The sequence below is a fragment of the Zingiber officinale genome, chromosome 9B (genome assembly GCF_018446385.1).
Source record: "Zingiber officinale cultivar Zhangliang chromosome 9B, Zo_v1.1, whole genome shotgun sequence".
NCBI classification, from domain to species: domain Eukaryota; kingdom Viridiplantae; phylum Streptophyta; class Magnoliopsida; order Zingiberales; family Zingiberaceae; genus Zingiber; species Zingiber officinale.
This window is the reverse complement of record NC_056003.1, coordinates 119999362-120021881: the sequence shown is the minus strand read 5'-3', so window position 1 is coordinate 120021881 and position 22520 is coordinate 119999362. Positions and strand designations below refer to the sequence as shown.

Here is a 22520-nt window from a genome sequence, read left to right as displayed (position 1 = left end):
GGGCCTAATATGGGATATCAAGTCCAGGGGCTTGATATTTTCCATATTAGGCCCACACTCAGCCTAATATTTTTCTATATCATGCATGTTGGGCCTAATATGAAAAATATCAAGTCCACGCTCGGTCTGATATGGTCCAATATTAGGTTTGTCATAGGCTTATATTTTCTCATATAAGACTCATGTATTAAAAAATAACGTGAGATTTAGAAGGTTAGTGGAAAAGGTATAAAGAAAATAATACTATTTTTGATATTTTTTAATTAATTTTGAAACTAAGGTATTTCGTTTGATAAATAAGAAAATGTAATCACACCTTTTATAAAAAACCGTTATTTTTCCTTCGCAATTTAACATTTTCCCAAACAACCGATCCTATTTTTCTAAACCACCGATTTTGTTTCTCCGACGTTCCACCCCCATCCACTTCAACGACGCGGCGCTTGTCACGGTGTTGGAGGCCGCCAAGCCAGCGGACCTCCAGCCGGACGTAGTCCAAGCCTCCTCCTCCGTCTACGGGCTCAACTCCAAGGTCCCCTTCTCGGAGGTCGACCGCACCGACCGACCGACGTCGCTCTACACCACCACAAAGAAAGCCAGGGAGGAGATCACCCACGTCTACAACCATCTCTACAGCCTCTCCATCACCAGCCTCCGCTTCTTCACAGTCTATGACCCCAAGAGGCTACCGGACATGGCGTACTTCTTCTTCACCCGCGACATCCTCCGCAGGAAACCAGTGTCCATCTTCGAAGGCCCTGACCATGCCACAGTTGCTCACGAGTTCACCTACATGGACGATAAAAGAGATAAAAGAGAATTACCAGAATTGACCGGATCAAATCATCAAATCAAATCAAATTAGTTTTTGGATTATTCTAATAATTCTGTTATAATTATTAGAATAATTCTCAGAATAATTTTTAGAATTATTCTGTTATTTATTAATTGGTTAATTGACCGAGTACTTGTTTAAATCCTATATATTGTATTGTCTTGAGGGCAAATATCAACAAACAATAAGATTAATTATTACTCTCCTATTTTATCTTCTTTCTATTCTTCTTTTAACATGGTATCAGAGTCATAATCCTTCGTTCATTCTCTTTCTCTTAATTTTCCCTCGCAAATCCTCTTCCCTTCCTTTTTCTGTCGTCGCCCAAGACAAAAGAGGAGTTTCTTTTTTTTTTTTCCTTTTTTTTCTTTTTTTTTTTGAAACCGCAAAACAAGACAAAAAAAAGGGGCTTCTCCTTTTGTGCTACTGCCGCTGTCCACCGAACGCCGACCAAACCTCGACGTCGACAACAAGTGGTTGCTCCAGCCAAGGCTTCTATTTCCTCCAAGGGGAGTTTCTCCAGGCGAAAGACCCCCTTTCCGGCGATCCAGTCTCTCTACAAGATAAGTTATTTTACTTTAGATGTCAAATACTCAACACTATCAAGGAGGCCAAAAACAAAATTCAGTCCGATGTCAAATTTGTCGCATCATTGGCCATACTGGAAATCTATGCCCTAAAAGATTTGATTACTCTCGGGTAAAATGTCAAATTTGTCACATCATTGGTCATCCTGGAAATCTATGCCCTCAAAGATTTGCCTCAAATTTTATTGGTGGTTCTACAGTCTCAAGACAACCGTAGCTCTCTCATCTGTGCCTACTTGCAATAAAACCCCAGAGTTTTCATCTACTGATTGGTATATTGACACTGGAGCAACTCATCATGTCACATCGGATTATAATATCCTTACAGACGTAATTTCATATTATGGCTCAGATACGGTTCAAGTAGGCGATGGCTCAGGTTTGCAAATTGCTAATCTTGGAAACACATATATTCATTTATCTAATCAAACTTTTCACATGCGCAATATCTTTCATGTTTCATCTATCACTAAAAATTTACTTTCTACCCGTCAATTTTGTCTTGATAACAATGTCATTTTTGAGTTTCATTATAATCATTATCTTATAAAAGATAAAGGAACAGATGCTATTGTGTTTCATGGGAGAATAAAAAATGGCCTCTACTATCTTCAAAGTTCTTCAATCAAAGCTTTTGTTGGTGAACGCACAAATAAACCAGCTTGGCATGTTCGACTTGGTCATCCTTCTCTTCATATTGTCCAGTCAATCATCAATAGGTATGGTTTACCTACTTCCATTACCTCCTCTCTATCTCATTCATGTAGGGCATGCATGGAATCTAAAAGTCATAAGCTACCTTTCTATTCATCCGATTATGTTTCTAATTTCCCACTTGAATTAATTCATTCTGATGTTTGGAGCCCTGCACCTGTTTTATCTAACTAAAGTTTCCAATATTATGTTACCTTTATTGATCATTTTAGTAAATATACTTGGCTCTATCCTATGAAAAGAAAATCTGATTTATTGGATATATTCTGTAAATTTCAAAATCAAGTTGAACGATATTTTAATCGTAAAATACTTTCTTTTCATTCTGATTGGGGAGGTGAATATCAAGCTCTCCATCGTCATCTTGTCTCTTGTGGAATTGTTCATCGAGTCTCTTGTCCTCACACTCTAGAACAAAATGACTCTGCTGAGAGAAAACATAGACACATAGTCGAAACTGTAGGACCGTTGGGCTGGCTAGAAGGGGGGTTGAATAGCCCTGTAAAAAAAAACAAAAGCAACCCTTCTCGAACTCTTAAACTAACACTTGTATAAAATTAGCTAAGCAGAAATACAAGAAAGAAACGAGGCACCGTGTTTAACTTGGTTACAACCGGGGAGGTTGTTAATCCAAGAAAAGTGATCGCACTAAAAACTCTTTCGGGCGGAGAAGCCTCTTACACCGGTGAAAGCACAAAAACAGAAGCTAAACTAGAACAATGAGTGCACAAGTGTTTGGAATGCTAATTACTGAGTTGATTCAAAGCTTCTGGACCAAGGCTATATTTATAGCCTTGGTCAGGGCCCCTGGAAGGGTTCCGGGCGCCCTGGGGGGATAAATTTTATCCCCAACGTTTAGATCGAGTTTTGACTCGGTCTGGTCAAAATACTGGGTCCGGGCGCCCGGAAGGGTTCCGGGCGCCCCGGGATGCTCCGGGCGCCCCGGAGCCCAAAGTCAACCAACGTTGACTTTTTCATCCGGGGACCACTGCTCCGGTTTGGTTCGGCTCGGTCCGGGTCTTCTACTCCGGATCCGCTTGCTTGGGTGATCTTTGCCATCCGGAAAAGGGCTCACCCGAACCCAACTTCTGGTCTTCTCAAGCGGGCTTCCCTCCAGCTTCTCGTCCCTCGGAATCATCGCGTGTTCCCTTCTCGTCCGCCGGTGTACTCATCCGCAGTCTTCGTCCCTCGGACGCACCGCATGCCGTCCTTCTCGCTAGCTGCGTCTCTTGCTCCCAGAGCAATCTTCCGCTCCGGCTTTCGTCCCTCGGAACCACCGCACGCTTCCTTCTCGTCTGCCAGTGTACTCTTCCGCAACACCTCATCCCTCGGACTGCCGTCGTTCTCGGTAGCTGCGTCTTCCACTCGACTACCTGTGCTCCTAAGCTCCTGCACACTTAGACACAAGGTTAGAAACACACAGGACCTACCTTAACTTGTTGATCACACCAAAACAACCTTGGGGTTCCAACAATCTCCCCTTTTTTGGTGTGATCAACCCAAGTTAAGCTAGGGTTAAAATAGACATAAAATAGAATTAAGTAAATTAACTTAAATTTCAATTTAAGTGCAAAAAGATAGAAAAGATAAAATCAAATTAAATCTATCTACCTCCCCCTAGACTTATACTTTCCCTTCTCTCCCTTTGATCACAAAAAAAATGGGGTTTCAAGAAAAATAATCTAAGGGTTAAAGATTTAGTAAATTTGAAAAAAAAATCATAAAAACAATTTTAAGTTTTTGCAAGAATTATTTTGAGAAATATTTCCAAAAAAAATTTCTAAGTAAAGTTCTTAAAAAAATCTGACTTAGAAAAAAAAAATTCTAAGTAATTTGAGCATAAATTTCTAATTTCAGAAAATCTTTTAACTTAAGAAAGAATGATTTTTGAGAATTTTTTAAGCACATTTTTAAAACACATGACTTAGTCAATTAAAAATTTCTAAGTAAGTAGATTTCTAAATTGAAATAAAATGTTTTGAATAACCCTTTTTAAAGCTCTAATTAAATCTTGTATTAATGCTTCATTAGTAAGTTAATTAAACATTTATTTCAATTATTTTGGCTTCCAGGTCGTGGCGAGGCACTAGGCCTTCTTGGTTATTGGAGCAATAACAACTTCCTTAGACAAAGCCTCATAAAGAAATTCTTTGTTTAATTTTTTCACTTAAAGCGCTAATTTTAATTTTAAAATTAATTTAAGCATGACTTCGGAACCCAATATAGGTTCCAGCCTACTGGATTAACCAAAAAAATTTTAGGGACATATTTTCTTGAAATGTTCTTGATTTGTCTCGGGTGATATTTAAAGTACCAATTTAAATTATTAAATCTTCTAAAATTAGTTTTAGATGAACATGCATAGTTTTTCAAGTTATCTACTTGAATTTTCAAATCATCATTTTCAAGTTTCAATTTTTCATTTGCTAGTTTTAATTTATCTAATTCTTCTAAGGGACAAGACTTAGCTAGAATTACTTTTAAATTTTTATTTTCACTTTCTAATTTGCAACAATCTTTTGTTAAAAGTTTAACGAACTTAAACATTTTATCGGGAGGAAGAGATCGTACCTGACTTACCTTGTCGATCTCGTTGTCCATTTCTCCCCCTGAGCTGCTGCTTTCTTCTGACGTGTCTCCCCCTTCATCGATGCTCTCGATGCTCATTTCGGAAGAGCTTGAATCGCAGTCGTCGTCTTGATGACTCGCCATCAGTGCGAGTCCGGAGAAAGCTTCGACTTCCGATTCGGACGATGTATCGTCCCACGTCGCCTTTAGGGCCTTTCGCTTTTGGATAGACTTCTTACCCTTCTCCTTGTCCTTGTTCTTCAGCTTGGGGCAGTTGTCCTTGACGTGCCCTTCTTCGTCGCAATGGTAGCAGCGGATCGTTCTTCTCTTCTTTCCCTGCGGATGGTTAGTAGATCTGGATTTACAAAGCTTCTTGAATCTTCTTACCATCATTACCATTTCCTCGTCGTCGAGAGAGGATTCCGATTCTGGTTCGTCTCTCGAGGCTTTGAGGGCGACGTTGTTTTTAGGCTCCTTCATTCCTGCACATCTTGACTCATGCACTTCAAATGTTGAAAAGAATTCTTCTAATGAAATCTTTTCTAAATCTTTAGAAATGTAAAATGCATCTACTAATGATGCCCATTTGGTATTTCTAGGAAAGGAATTTAGAGTGTACCTGAGCGAATCTCGGTTACTTACCTTTTCTCCGAGATTCGAAAGTCCGATGATAATTTCTTTTATTCTCGAGTGCAGTTGCGCGACTGACTCGTCTTCCCCAAGTCGTAGGCTGGTGAGCTGATTGCGAAGCAGATCTCTTCTGGCGAGCTTTGCTTCGGACATTCCTTTGTGCAGCTCGAGGAACTTCTCCCAAAGTTCCTTTGCAGAGTTGTATTTACCAATCCTGTTGACTTCTTGAGGCGGAAGAACGCTTAGCAGATGGTACTCTGCTTTGCCGTTCGCCACGAAGTCGGCCTGCTCCTTTTTTGTCCATTTATCTATTTCCTTGTCCTCTGGAGCTTGAAAACCAAGTTTCATTGTTAAAAATAATTCAATATCTGTTGTAAGAAATACCTGCATATGTTTTTTCCAAGTGGCAAAATCCCCTTCAAATTTCGGCGGGTGAATGCTTGGTCCGGCCATCTCGTTGCTTCGTTCGGCGGTTAGTCCTCCTGAAGCGCCTTGGCTCTGATACCACTTGTAGGACTGTTGGGCTGGCTAGAAGGGGGGGTTGAATAGCCCTGTAAAAAAAAAACAAAAGCAACCCTTCTCGAACTCTTAAACTAACACTTGTATAAAATTAGCTAAGCAGAAATACAAGAAAGAAACGAGGCACCGTGTTTAACTTGGTTACAACCGGGGAGGTTGTTAATCCAAGGAAAGTGATCGCACTAAAAACTCCTTCGGGCGGAGAAGCCTCTTACACCGGTGAAAGCACAAAAACAGAAGCTAAACTAGAACAGTGAGTGCACAAGTGTTTGGAATGCTAATTACTGAGTTGATTCAAAGCTTCTGGACCAAGGCTATATTTATAGCCTTGGTCGGGGTGCCTGAAGGGTTCCGGGCGCCCTGGGGGGATAAATTTTATCCCCCAACGTTCAGATCGAGTTTTGACTCGGTCTGGTCAAAATACTGGGTCCGGGCGCCCGGAAGGGTTCCGGGCGCCCCGGGCTGCTCCGGGCGCCCGGACTGTTCCGGGCGCCCCGGACTGTTCCGGGCGCCCCGGAGCCCAAAGTCAACCAACGTTGACTTTTTCATCCGGGGACCACTGCTCCGGTTTGGTTCGGCTCGGTCCGGGTCTTCTACTCCGGATCCGCTTGCTTGGGTGATCTCTGCCATCCGGAAAAGGGCTCACCCGAACCCAACTTCCGGTCTTCTCGAGCGGGCTTCCCTCCGGCTTCTCGTCCCTCGGAATCGTCGCATGTTCTCTTCTCGTCCGCCGGTGTACTCATCCGCAGTCTTCGTCCCTCGAACGCACTGCATGCCGTCCTTCTCGCTAGCTGCGTCTCTTGCTCCCAGAGCAATCTTCCGCTCCGGCTTTCGTCCCTCGGAACCACCGCACGCTTCCTTCTCGTCTGCCGGTGTACTCTTCCGCAACACCTCGTCCCTCGGACTACCGTCCTTCTCGCTAGCTGCGTCTTCCGCTCGACTACCTGTGCTCCTAAGCTCCTGCACACTTAGACACAAGGTTAGAAACACACAGGACCTACCTTAACTTGTTGATCACACCAAAACAACCTTGGGGTTCCAACAGAAACTGCCTTAGCTCTTCTTCATCATGCATCAGTTCCACGTAAATTTTGGGATAAAGCTGTTACCACTGCTGTGTATCTCATAAATCGACTCCCTACTCCATTGCTCAATCATAAATGTCCTTTTGAAACACTTTATAATCAAACTCCTAATTACACTTTCCTTCGAATTTTTGGTTGCGCATGTTATCCATGGTTACGCCCCTATTTTATACATAAACTTGACTCTCGTTCACTACAATGTGTTTTCCTTGGTTATAGCAATTTGCACCATGGTTATCGTTGCTTACATATACCAACAGGTCGAATTTATATTTCACGACATGCTACTTTTGATGAGACTCTATTCCCTTTTTCAGTATCTTCTTCGATCTCTCCTCCAGATACAGGTGGCACCTTCTTAATACCACCTAATATTGTCAGAAATGATGGCATCCTATGTCCTGCTCCGCTCTCTAATAACTCCCCTATACCATCAGAATCACCTCAGGATGCTGCTCCAATCTTGGAAGCCTCGCCGGTCGAAGATAATATGCTCTCTAGTTCTGAATCCTCGGATAATGCAAGTCCGTCATCTACATCACCATGTCAGCCTACTTCCTCATCACCATCAACAAGTGATTCAGATGATAATGCTCCTCGTCGCATGCTTCCCATTAGTGACATTTATGAACGTTGCCCACCAAATGCGACTCGATATCCTCTTCCACGGGCTCTAGTGCTTTCTTCAAAATCTATTGAACCAACTTGTGTTACGCAAGCAAACAAGGATCCAAATTGGCGTAGTGCAATGGCTACAGAATTTAATGCACTTCTTCGCAATGGAACATGGAATCTAGTTCCACGCACTTCCTCAATGAATGTTGTGGGCTCTAAATGGGTATTCCGTCTTAAGTATCGAGCTGATGGCTCTCTTGAACGATACAAAGCTCGACTTGTAGCCAAAGGTTTTAGTCAGCAACCAGGTATTGACTTCAATGACACGTTTAGTCCAGTCATCAATATTACATCTGTTAGACTATTATTATCGATAGTTGTTAGTTCCAATTAGACTGTACGGCAATTGGACATCTCAAATGCGTTTCTCCATGGTCATCTTGAGGAAACTGTATTTATGGAGCAACCACTGGGGTTCATTCATCCACAATTTCCATCTCATGTTTGCTAACTTAAGAAATCCTTATATGGTCTTTGACAAGCTCCTCGTGCATGGTTTCATCGACTATCCAATTGGTTACAATCTCAAGGATTTTCTGGATCAAAGACTGACTCGTCTCTATTTCACAAATATAATGATGGGTCTATGATATTTTTTCTTATTTATGTGGATGACATCTTGATAACCGGTAATGATCACAAGGGCATCATAACTTTATTAAGTTTTCTCAATCAAGAATTTCCTACTCGAGATTTGGGCATTGCTCGTTTTTTTCTTGGTATTGAGCTTATTCCTCATGAGGATGACTATCTTCTCTCTCAGAGCAAATACATTACTGGACTTCTTCAAAGAGCCAAAATGGATGGAGCACGTCCGGTCTCTACACTAATTGCTATAAACAACTCTCCATCTTCATCCTTTCCTGCTCTATCTGATCCACAGATTTATCGAAGCATTGTTGGAGCCTTACAATACGTCACTATCACACGCCCTGATATTACTTTTGCAGTAAATCGTGCTTGTCAATTCATGCATGCTCCAACTGAACAAAATTGGGATAATGTAAAAAGAATATTTCGCTATCTCAAAGGTACTATTCTACATGATCTTCTTTTATATCGTCAATCGTCTTGAGATTTACATGCCTATAGTGATGCGGATTGGGCAAGTTCTCCTGAAGATAGACGCTCTACTAGTGGATATGCAATATTTCTTGGACGAAATCTTATCTCATGGAATTAGAAGAAGCAACCTATGGTATCTCGTTCAAGTACTGAGGCAGAATATAAAGTTATAGCAAATACAACGTCTGAAATTATTTGGCTTCAATCACTTCTCTCTGAACTTCATCTTGCATCAAATATTGCACCAAAAATTTGGTGCGACAATATTGGAACAACATATCTCACAGCAAATCCAATCTTTCATGCTCGTACAAAACATGTGGAGATTGATTTTCATTTTGTTCGTGAACGTGTGACAACTCAACAATTATCCGTCTCTTATATCTCTGCTGAGGATCAAATTGCTGATATCTTTACTAAGCCATTACCCAGATAACGTTTCAACAAGTTAGCAAGCAAACTCAACGTCAAAGATCTCCCGTTAAGTTTGTCGAGGGGTAAAAGAGATAAAAGAGAATTACCAGAATTGACCGGATCAAATCATCAAATCAAATCAAATTAGTTTTTGGATTATTCTAATAATTCTGTTATAATTATTAGAATAATTCTCAGAATAATTTTTAGAATTATTCTGTTATTTATTAATTGGTTAATTGACCGAGTACTTGTTTAAATCCTATATATTGTATTGTCTTGAGGGCAAATATCAACAAACAATAAAATTAATTATTACTCTCCTATTTTATCTTCTTTCTATTCTTCTTTTAACAGACGACATGTCAAAGGTTGCATGGCCGCCATCGACCAAACCGGAGAGCGTACTGGAAAGGTTGCAACACCTCCCCCTGTTTCCGTCTCCGATTTAGTCTCCATCCTAGAGCAGCTTCTCAAGGTTAAAGCTGTCAACATGTTCGTGAAAATGCCCAGGAACGGAGATGTGCAATTCACCCGCATCAACATCACGCTCGGCAGAATTTGTTCGTTGGTACCTCGATTACTACTCTACTTCCTTGAGTTAAGCTCGGAAGAAAAGGAAGAACAACGAATTAATTGCCTTACGATTCAGGTGATCTTGGTTCTTCTTCTTGAAAATTTCTCTCCATGCATTTCTCTAGTAGTCTTTTTTATCGGCTTCTTTCAAGTTGTTTGTTCTTATTTGCCGCCGTATATACATTTAATTTGGGTTTATTCATCTGTGCTTGAGATGACGAATGACATGATAAAACATGGGAGAGAATTACTTTTAGCTAGATCTCTTAAGAGCAAAGTTAAGAACGGTGCGAAAAAATTCTCGAGGTGGTTTGTTCAGTCATTGCCTGAGAATAGAACCAAAGGAAGATCAATGCCAATTGCCAAACGGTAATGCAATGATTCGATACGTTACCTGATGAATCAGGACAGTAGATGGAGTCATCCTTGGCACGGTATTCACCTCTATCGCCATGACCTCTCAATAGAATGATTAAGTATATATATATATATATATATATATATATATATATTTTGGAGGTTGGGTGGTTAGAGTTTGGTTTGAAATGGGGGAGAGGAAGAAGAATGGAGAAATGGAAGAATTTGGGAGGAAAATCATGTGAATGTTCAGCCTTCAACCTTGTAAAAAGACTATTTTTTTAATATCCTCTAGTGCCGGCAAGAGGGGAGAGGTAAATTGTCTGAAACAAAAAAAATGCTCTCCTCGTTCTTTCAACTCCTAAAGTGCAACAATAAATAAAAAAATAAAGAATTAAAGAAGAGACTCAGAGATTGACTTGGTTACAACCTAGGTGGTTGTTAATCCAAAGTGATTGCAAAGCTCAGAAAGAATCTCCTTCTCTGAAGGTGGAGAAGCCTTTTACACACAATGAACGCTTAACGGTTGCTAGTAATTGAATACAAGAGTTGATAATTAATTTCTTATCTCGATGGTCCTTTTTATAGGGTCTGAAAACTCTATCTTTGGCTTGAGGACGCCTCCCATAAGTATGGAGGGCGCCTCCCGCATGGTATTTGGATAAAGTTTTGTCTAAATGCGAAACAGTCACTTTGACTGGGTTGAGGGCACCCTCAACGCCATGGAGGGCGCCCTCAATGTGGAAGGTGCCCTCAATGCTGCAGCGTATAAATATCTCCAGCTTCTTTTCACTCATTTTCTTCTTTCGAAGCTTCGATCACTTGGGTGATTGCGACCAACTGAAATAGGGTTCACCCAAATTCAATTTCCGGCCTTCTCCTCAAGGAGGCTTCCACTCCGGCTTCTTGTCCCTCGAACGTCACTTATGTTCTTCTCGTCTACCGGTGTACTCTTCCGCAGCTCTTTCATCTCTCGGACGCACCGAGCCCGTCGGCTCCCTTCTCGTGTCGTCCTTCTTGCCAGCTGCGTCTTCCGCTCGACTTCCTGCGTTCCTAAGCTCCTGCACACTTAGACACTGGGATTAAAACAAAACAAGACCCAACCTAACTTGACTGATCACATCAAAATAGGGTCCAACAGTTATTTCACTAAACGGTATTAAAAAAAATAATAAAAGTCATAAATCTTTCATATTTTTTTTAAAAAAAGAACTATGCTACCGTGCGGAGAAGAAGACTGGGGCTATAAAAATAGCCCCCATAGTCAGGAATCATAGTCAGGAACCGCCATACTAGGCACGGTTCCAACAGACTAGCCCCCATATAGTTCCGCCACTCACTGTTCATTTTACTTTTGGTGAAGTAAATGGTACGGTGTATCAGTTCAAGTGAACTGATTGGTGTAAAAACAAGATGATTTACCTCTAGTGTGTACATTAACAAAGGCATCGATGCGTGAAAATCCTTCCAAATCCAGAGTATTTGCTATTATTTCAACTCGCCGTTTACATGTGTCCAAGTCTTCTTCACTGTCAAAATTGGCCAGAAGGTAAGAAGACCCTCAAGAACATGTTGTCTCATTATATAGAAAATGAATAATTTTAATTGTGTAAACTAAAGTTTTCTTTGGTGTCTCTATCCTCATGCCTCTGATAACTTCAGAACTCATTAGTTGTATTTCAAAATTTTCATACCATGTTGACATATTTTTTTCTCATTTAGATCTTATGGAACTGTAGATGCTTGATCCAACTAAAAAGAAGCAAAAGTGCCTCAACTATTTGGGTTTTTGATATATGATACCTAATCAACTAAATGGTATAAGCTGGTTCTTGGCTCCTTATCGTCCACTCACGAGGTACTAAGAAGTTAAAGGTGGGATGCTTTCACTTAAAAATCTGGTTGGCTGATAGAAAAAGGAAGTTAAAGGTTGGATGCTTTTACTCACAAATCTATCAAGTCGATAGTGAAAGGAGGTTTTGATTTATTTTATTTTTAGTTTTGGTTTTAAATGAGAGCTCATAGAACTACCTTACATAGAAGATTCCAAGTTATGTCCACCTCATGCCGAATTAGAGCATCTTTATTTTCATGATTATAGTTAAAATTATGTGAATTGGAATTGACATAGTGAACCTGTCGAAAATGACATTGTGCATTCAGTTATAGATATGAAAAAATAACTTTTAATTTTTTACAATATAGTGGGGTCAAAATATACAATGACTCGAGGGGTATTTTAAAAGGATCATATTTTATACAATTGACCGTATATATTATGACTATGTATTTATGCTTCAATTAATAGTTCTATTATTTGCATTATGACTAATTACATTATCTTTTCAATTTCAATAGGGTAATCTAAAACAAAGTGATAGAGTTGAATATAGATATTGTGTAATGCGATACATGAAAGAGATAGTGTTGGATGAAGATTTATAGTTGGAAAAGAAGGTGAATTTCTTTATAAAATATTGAGTCATTTTTCATTAAGATTCAAACTTCTGTTAATGTTTATAGAGCTTCTATTTCAAAGGTCAAAGTCTAAATATCCTGATTTATTTATTGTTTTTGATTGAAGCAAAATCTCTACCCAAGTTATTAACATTGTACTTTTATATTTCAGTTTGTAGGATCAATCAAGAACCGGTATTACAATCAGTCTCAATATAATGAAGTAAAAAGTGAATAGAGTGAATTCGTCTACTCCTATGTGGGTGCTTAAGGATCATGTGCATTGTTGTATAAATTTTTGAATTGTATTTATAGGATCAGTGCACATGAGAGTGGGTGAATCATGTGTACTTTTTTAAAAAACTAATCTTTTTTGGTTTTATAAAGCAAGTGCACAGTGGAAAGAATAAAAAAATAGGAGAAAAATAAAGACACATTTAGTTACTTGATTTAGAGCCTTCGACAACTCCTACTCCAAGATCCTCAATCTCTCGGATTGTATCGTTGGACAATCCAATAAAAATCTTTTCTGAAACCACTGGAAAAAAGAATCAAGTACAAGAATGAAGTAAATGACAGTATAACAACCTACACTGCCCTAGCAACAAAATAAACAACTTAAACTAAATTGTTACCAACACAAAATTGTTGAAGTTGAGAGTTTAGGTGTTGGTGTTGGTCTGCCAATAGCAGTCGGATGAAGTAGAGTAGTAGCGCGGCAGCAACACATCAGATTTCACTTAGACAGTGTAGCGGATGATCGTGGAAGCTCTCATAGGAAAATTGTATCATCAATGTTGGTTGTGACCTCCTTTTTAAAGTTATTGGAGGCGCCTCCAACAACTCTGAGGCACCTCCTTTGAGGCTCATTAGATCTGTACTTTTTATATTTCAGTTTCTAGCACCAATCAAGGATCGATATTACAATCAATCTCAATATAATGAAGTAAGAAGTGAATGGAGTGAATTCGTCTACTCCTATGTGGGTGCCTAAGGATCGTGTACGTTGTAGTATAAAATTTTGGATTGTATTTGTAGGAAACAGGGTGAATCAGGTGTACTTTTTAAAAAAAAACTATCTTTTTCGGTTTTATAAAGCAAGTGCACAACAGAAAGAATAAAAGAACACGGGAAAAATAAAGACACGTTCGGATACTTGGTTCGGAGCCTTTGGCGACTCCTACTCTAAGATCCTCGATCCCTTGGATCATATCGATGGAAAATCCAATAAAAATCTTTTTCAGAACCACTGGAAAGGGAATCACATACAAGAACGAAGTAAAAGATAGTATAACAACCTACACTGCCCTAGCAACAAAATAAACAACTTAAACTAAATTTTACCAACACAAAATTGCTAAAGTTGAGAGTTCGGGTATTGGTGTCGGTCTGTCGGTCTGTCGGCTGTGGTCGGATAAAGTAGAGCAGTAGCGCGGCAGCAACAAAGCAGATTTCGCATAGACGGGGTAGTAGGATGATCGTGGAAGCTCTCATAGGAAAATTGTATCATCAATGTTGGTTGTGACCTCCTTTTAAAGCTTATTGGAGGCGCCTCTAGCAGATCTGAGACGGCTCCTTTGAGGCTTATTAGATCTGCAACGTTTGCAGCTTATCCGCGCAAAGTCTGCTTATCCACCGAGGGCACCTCCAACGTGCTATGAGGCGGCTCCAGTAAATGTGCAAGGGTGCCTCCAACTGACTCCAAGGCACTTCCCCCGCAACACAAACTTTATCTCCTTGAGGGCTGCTCCGATGAGTCTAGGGCGCCTCCAAGCAATGCTTCGAGGTGCCTCTAGTGAGCTCCGAGGTGCCTCAGACACTGTTCATTCGAGACTAATTTTATCATTTGACCATACAAGTTCATATTAGTCCAATAATAAAAAAACATGCAAAACAGAGTTAGCATAATAATAAAATAAATTCATTAATTAGATCCTATCTTTCTAAGACCAGGATCTAGTCATAGTCTTAGTTTAGACATCCGAAATGGCTCTAAGCTTGACCACGCCTATAGTCCCACTGAGACTCGTCCTCACTGGATCACTCTCCTCCAGTGACTTATCTCACTTACCATTTACAGTCACTTGACTTGCCTTTTGACCCACCAAGTTTTCTCACAAGTTGTGAGGTCCGTAAACCCAATTAAATTTTGATTAGTTGTTAGGTCTCGTGGACCTAGTTGGAATTCCTGCCATATATTAGGTCACTCCTTGACCTATCTAGACTTCATATCAGTTATCAGGTCCTCAGACCTAACATCTAATTTTAATCCATTTGTCATTTATCAAAACCTAAGTTTGACCATTGGTGCTAACTATACCAACAATATTTAGATATTTGTGGATACAATTTTGGGTGAAGTTGGTCAAACATGTCTCAAGTTGGTTAAACATGTCTCAAGTTTGAATTTATGGATTTCATTTCTTGGTTTTAACACTTTTTTTGGGTTAATGCAAGTTGAATTTGATTTTCAATTTTGTAGATATTTGTGGTATATTTGTTCAATTTTGGTAAAGTGAAAAATATTTTACTCTAAACATTTATTGCACCACATTACAAAAATCATGAGATCATATAAATAACTTACTTCATCAATCAATGTAACCTATGAAGTCATATATGATCAACTATTTCAATACTTCTATGGAACCGATGAACTAAAAGAATCTTTTTACTTTGAAATCGGTCAAATTTTAAACTGGTTACGCATTCTTAGAGTAACAAAGACTTAGATACTTTTATGGTGAAGTTATAAACTATTTCTTTTACTTCACGTTCATCTATTTCATTTAATATTTGAAGTCTATATATGAAGTCTATCAACAAAATTATACTAGTGTTCATTTCAAATTTTTCTGATAGAAATGATTTGGTTTCATGTAGCAAATTTTTATTATTTCTTACAACTAAAATATCATCCACATACAAGAAAAGTATTATAAACTTGCTCCCACTGAAATTAACATACATGCACTGATTAATATGATTCTCCTCAAAATCAAATACACTTGACCAAATTTCTTATTCCACTGATGGGATGCATGTTTTAAACTATAAATGGACTTCTTTATTTACATACTAAGTGCTTTGAATCGTTAGATTCAAAGTTCTCCGACTGTATCATGTATATTGTTTCATTAATATCACCATTAAGGGAAGCAGTCTTTACGTCTATTTGTTGTAACTCTAAGTCATAATGAGCTATAAGTGTCATGATTACACTAAGGGACTCTTTCGTCGAAACTGACAAAAAAGTGTTTCTGTAATCAATGTCCTCCTTATGAGTGAATCTCTTAATGACTAGACAAGCCTTATATAATGCTTTTTGGATTGACTTTAAATATCTATTTATAACCAACGAGTTTCGACCTTCAGGCAATTTGATACGTTCTCAAACGCCATTATCTGTCATAGATTTCATCTTACTTTTTTTTTTTACTTTAATCCATCTTTCAGGATTAGAGCATTATTTGATTACTTAGAAAAATATAGAATCATTTTCCAACCCTATGTCAAACTCATGCTCTTGGAGATAAACATAATCATATAAAATCATGGATTTCCTTTTCCTAGTGGATCTTCTTAGTGACACTTGTACTTGAGAAGGTTGAGGCACTTACTCAACCACAGGAGGAAAATCCTCAACATGAGTGGTGGTTCCTCTATTTGTATTGGAGAAGACTCAAGGATATCATGATATACTACTCACATTGGATATGCAACACCAATAGGATAGGGTATGGATACACCATTATTAGTTGAATCATTAGTTACCATAGTAGAATTGTCAATGCTCTCCTCTTCAAAAGATATAGTCTTGAGTTTAGTGCTCCTATTGTCCTCAATAAATTTGGAATTTTTTTGTTTAAAAATAGACCAACTTGAGAGAACATAAAACTTACATTCACTCGAATTTTCAGAGTAACTCACAAAACGACAGCTAACCGTCCTTAAGTTCAGCCTCCTTTCATTAGGCCTATAAGGTCTGGTCGTAGCTAGACAATCTCAGACGTATAAATGTCTAATACTAGACTTGTTATATGTCTGCTCATATGGGGTGTTTCTCACTGTCATCTCGGTACTCTATTGAATAAGTATACTATAGTTTTGAGTGATTCACCCTACAAAGACTTCGATAAAGATGAAAATATCATCATACTTCTTATTATATACTTTAGGTTTTGATTTCCATGTTCGGTTACACCATTAGATTGAGGAGTACCAGGCATGGTGTACTAAGCTACTATCCTGCACTCAGAAATATAATTTGTAAAAGATGTTGAACAACTCCGTCATATCGACTATAATATTCACCTTCACAGTCAAATTTGACAACTTTGATCTTCTTGTCTAATTAAATTTTAATTTCGGCTTTAAAGATCTTGAACACTTCAAGAACTATGATGTCTCATGTAAACGGTACAAATAAGATATCGCGTGTAGTCATCAATGAAATTGATACATTATGTTTGACAATTCCAAGGTGCTTTAGGGAATGATCCACATATGTTTGTATAAATCAGTTCTAAAACATTATCACATCAATTTGCACCTTTGTTCTTCTTGTTAGTTGTCTTCTCTTTGACACACTCCATGCAGACATCAAAGTCTGACATGTCAAGGGAAATAAGAATTTCTTATGACATTAAGCATTTAGGCGTTGTTTGGATATATATTCTAAACGCCTATGTCATAGCATTAATGAATTCTCATTAGTTAAATTGTGTTTTATACCTATGTTATACATTATCTAGTCGTCTATAGAAACTATGGTGTTTAACTTATATAGTTTTTCAATTAAGGAACCGGTACTAATAAAAATTGAATTTTGAAAAAAAAATTAAATGTTCTATTTTCAAATGAACAAGTGTATCCAGACTTGTCCAAATAAGCAATGGAAACTAAGTTCTTTCTAATTAATGGTACTATAAATGTATTTTTCAAATTTAAAAATATATTGGTTCCTAGACAAAACCTAAAAACACCTATACCATTACCTTAACCTTTTGTTATTATCCATGTAGATGTATCTTTCACCATCACTTGACAATCGAAATCTTAACACTCTTGCATAATGACACTTATATAAGTAATTGTTCCAATATCAGCCATCAAGTGTCATTAGTTACTATAGCTAAAGTAACTTCTAAACTAATAAAATTTAGAAATTCTCTTCTAGACACTACAATTTTATTACTTTTACTCGTATCATTAGTCCCTTGACATGTAGGATCTTTATTGTCCCTTGACAAAAGAAAACAATAAATGCTCACATTAATATTAAGAACATGCATATGAACAAACTTAAATATATGCATTAAATGGATCCTTATGAGATGTCAAACACAATATTATAATTAATTTTTGGATTAAATTGTAACCTGTGAGCGGCACTCTCTAATCCTAGCTCAAGGCTACCGTAGTTAACCACACAATGTGTCTTCCTTTAGGCAAATACATTATGCACCTGATTCATAAATGTTACCAAATATGAACTAGGTTTGTTATTTGAATTATAACCATACTCACTATTATTTTAATCATTCACATAATATGTTTTCCTTTTGACGGACATATTATTAATTCCTTTGGACAGACATATTATACCCATGATTCATAATATTATCAAATATGAGCTAAGTTTATTACTTGAATTATAATCAAAGCTCACTATTATCTTAATCAGTCACATAATATGTCTTCCTTTGGACTAACATATTATATATATGATTCATATAATAACATGTTGATAGTGAGATACCTTAAATATATATCTGGCCTAAATTTTTTTTTTTTTGACCCAATCACTCTTATTAAAGATATATGTATATTGACACAAAATTTACTAAATCTACTTAATGTGTCTCCCTTTAGTCTGACATATCAGTTTAATTTAGTAACATGTGTATAGATAGACTTAAGAAAATATTAGGAAACCTGATCAAATAGAAATTAAACCTCTACCGCCAATGGATTTCGAGTAATCCCAAGTGGAAAACCAAGCGATGGAGTGATAACAATCTTACAACAGCTAACATGACTTGGCCGTATCATAAGACACAGTGGTGTTCGGTATGTACATTGTCCAGCATACAACACGAGCTGATCATGTTGGCCAACGCAATGGTTCTCAACTTGTCCGGCATGCCACACAATTTAGTTGTGTGGTCCAATATGGTTGTGGCCGATGTCCATCCATAGTGCTTAACACAATCATGGTCAGCACTATGGGTTGGACGTAACCCGTCTAGCGTGTAACACAACCTTACTGTGTGGAACCATACGGTCATGGCCGGAGTGCACTCACAGTGCTTAACACGGTCGTAGTTGTAGGACCGTGATCGTTCAATAGAGGGGGGGGGTGAATATCGATTCGAAAATTCGAGTAAAACTACGCAGCGGAAGAGTAAATGAACACTGTTGTTTTTACTTCGTTCGGAGCCTGTGACGACTCCTACTCGAAGGCCCGTGGTCCTTGACCACTCTCGTTGGGCAATCACTAGCAATTCGAATATAATTACAAAATGAATACAGGAAATGCAAGTGAAACAAAGTAATATCGACAAAGAAATTAACTAAAAACTGAAGGAGCACTTTGTCGGAGCTTTGTTGGCGTCGCAGGCACATAGAGCAGCAGGACCAGCAGTAGAAGAGTTCTCAGATTGATTGATGATCGTTTGAAGCTCCTGCCTGGGGCTTCTTTTATATGTTGCTCCGGGCGCCTGGAATGTGACGTAGCTGCTCAAACCGTGATGCTCCACGTGGCGACGACTTGGCTGGATATAATTTGCCTTCCGGGCGCCCGGATCCCTTCCGGGCGCCCGGACCACCTCGTTCCAGAAAACTCCCTTTTCCTGCAAAACAAAGTTAGTCCGAGGCAATATATAACTTGCAACATAGATTGTTAGCACAATTTATAATAGTATGAATTAGCACAAATAGTATGACTTAGATTCCGTCTTTCCGAGACCAGAATCTAGTCACGATCTCGACTTAGATATCTGAAATGGATCTAAGCCGGATCGACGCCTAATGTTTCCTTCCCGAGAACGCGTCCTCGCAGTCACTCCCCTCCAGTGACTTACCTCACTTACCTGCCAGACGTCCGGTCAGCCCGTCGACCCGTCTGGACTTCTCGCCAGCTATCTAGCTGGACTTCTCGCCAAGCGTCCAGTCAGCCCGTCGACCCGCTTGGACTTCTCGCCAGCTATCCGGTCAGCCCGTCGACCTAGCTGGACTTCGTGCCAGACATCCGGTCAGCCCGTCGACCTGTCTGGACTTCCCCTGCACACTCGATCAAAGTGTCAGACAACAACAAAACTAACTTAACTTATTTGTCATTCATCAAAACTTAGGTTAGACCGTTAATGCTACCCGCACCAACAATCTCTCCCTTTTTGATGGAATGACAACCTGGTTAAGTTAGTGAAAGAACGTAAAAAATAAGTACATCGGTTTTAAAGTTAGTTTTAGTGTTTTCAATTTGGTTTATCTAACTTAACCGCCTAACCCTCCCCCTTTGGCATTCATCAAAAAAAACAAGGGTAAACAATCATAGTATAGAGTTACTGAATAATAACAGCTAATCTTGAAAAATATCTGAGTTTGGTTCAAAATTCAAAGATAAAAGTACAATTTTTAAATCCATGTAAAAAATCAAGTTGACTTGGGGGAGACAAGTTGAATTTTGAAAAGTATAAATTTAAAGTTAATCAAGTTTAACTTTTCAAGTGTGTAAAATTTTTAAATCAGGTTTTTCAGATTTTCTTTTCAAGTTTAAGTGACATTTACTTTTCAGAATAAAGGTAAATTTTTAACTTCAATTTTTCAAAACACAGCAAAAATTGAACAAGTAAGATTAAATTTGCCAAAATAAATTTTTAAGGCTGATTTGATAAAAGCCAAATTTGGAAAGTTTAATTTTTAAGCATATGTTACAAAGCTGAATAAGTTTAAATTGGGTGGGATTAAACTTCCAAGTTTTTCAAACACTTAGTTAAATTTAACTTTTTGTAAAGCATTTTTCAAACACACAGACTTTTAATTAATTTCTCCCCCTGAACTTGATACTCAAATTTAAACAGCTGTCTAACCAATTAGGTACTAACTAACTATCAGAAGATAGTAGCTTTCACTTGGTTAGTCATATTAAGGTGATTATAAACAGTCAGTGTTTGACTTGACTGAGGATCTTAATCTGATTACTGTCTGATTTGTATTTAACGTCCAGACTTATGCTGATGCACTGAAATAAGCATCTTAAGTCCAGACAGTTGGCCTATGCATCTCACCCCTTTCTATGTTTGTCAAACACAAGCAAGGTAAACCTAAGGTGTTGGTGAGATGCTCAAAAACTAGTCCTATGGGTACATGCTTTCTAAGGATTTTAAAACTAGTCTAAGGCCAAAACTGTTTTTGAAAATCTAAAAATGGAAAGTTTTGAAAACACACAATTTTAACTTATAATTTGAAAACATTTATTTTGAAAACAATAAAAAAAATCCTAGTCTATTGAGCACATCCCTAATTTTCGACGTAAGTTGCTGAACTCACTCTCAGGGAGTGGTTTTGTGAAAATGTCAGCTAAATTTGATTTGGACTCAATGTATTTGAGTTCAATATCACCTTTAGTAACATGATCCCTGATAAAGTGGTGCCTAATTTCAATATGTTTGGTTCTTGAATGATGCACAGGGTTCTTGGTTAAGTTAATTAAACTTATATTGTCAATTAATACTTTTACATTTGTGATGTTTAAGTTGAAATCTTTTAGAGTGTGCATCATCCATAATAATTGTGCAACACATTCACCTATAGCTATGTATTCTGACTCAGTTGTAGATAGAGCAACACAATGTTGCTTTCTACTAAACCAGCTAACAAGTGATGAACCTAATAATTGGCATCCACCACTTGTGCTTTTGCGGTCTAATTTACATCCAGCATAATCTGAGTCAGAATACCCTATTAGTTCAAAATTATTGGTCCTAGGATACCAAATTCCAACATTTGTTGTTCCTTTAAGATATCTAAAAATTCTTTTAACTTGTGTCAAATGGGATTCCTTAGCACAAGTTTGGTATCTAGCACACATACTAACTGCAAATAAAATATCAGGTCGGCTTGCAATTAAGTACAGTAGGCTACCTATTGCACTCCTATAATATTTTAAGTCAACTGATTTTCCATTTGGGTCATTATCTAAGATTGTGTTTACTGCCATAGGTGTTTTTATTTATGACCAGACAAAATTTTAAGTTTAAAATTGGAGTTTTGACATTAATTTTTAAGTTTAAAATTGAGATTAAGTTTAAAATTAAAACTTTGAAAATAATTTTCAAGTTTAAAGTTTTGAAATTAATTTTAAGTTTAAAATTTTGAAATTAATTTTAAGTTTAAAATTTTGCAAATAATTTTTAAGTTTAATCATTAAAATTTTGAAATTAATTTTTAAGTTTAAAATTGAAATTAAATTTTAGATTAAAATTTTGAAAATAAATTAAGTTTAAAATTTTGAAATTAATTTTTAAGTTTAAAATTAAAATTTTGAAATTAATTTTTAAGTTTAAAATTAAAATTTTGAAATTAATTTTTAAGTTTAAAATTAAAATTTTGAAAATAATTTTTAAGTTTAAAATTGAGATTAAGTTTAAAATTAAAATTTTGAAAATAATTTTTAAGTTTAAAGTTTTGAAATTAATTTTAAGTTTAAAATTTTGAAATTAATTTTAAGTTTAAAATTTTAAAAATAATTTTTAAGTTTAAAATTAAAATTTTGAAAATAATTTTTAAGTTTAACATTAAAATTTTGAAATTAATTTTTAAGTTTAAAATTAAAATTTTGAAATTAATTTTAAAGTTTAAAATTAAAAATTTGAAATTAATTTAAGTTTAAAATTAAAAATTTGAAATTAAATTTTAAGTTTAAAATTAAAATTTTGAAATTAATTTTTAATTTTAAAATAATTTTTAAGTTTAAAATTAAAATTTTGAAAATAATTTTTAAGTTTGAAATTAAAATTTTGAAATTAATTTTTA

The 22520-nt window shown here is 37.1% G+C and overlaps 1 protein-coding gene across 1 annotated transcript; it reads left to right on the top strand.

The window, feature by feature from the left end:
- Positions 1-409: 409 nt before the first annotated feature.
- On the top strand, positions 410-11772 carry LOC122023347 (UDP-glucuronate 4-epimerase 3-like; the record flags this gene model as incomplete). Its single annotated transcript, XM_042581398.1, has 4 exons — positions 410-800; positions 9452-9659; positions 10714-10791; positions 11748-11772. Coding segments are annotated over 4 exons (702 nt in total), but the record flags the coding sequence as incomplete, so codon positions are not given.
- Positions 11773-22520: the final 10748 nt, after the last annotated feature.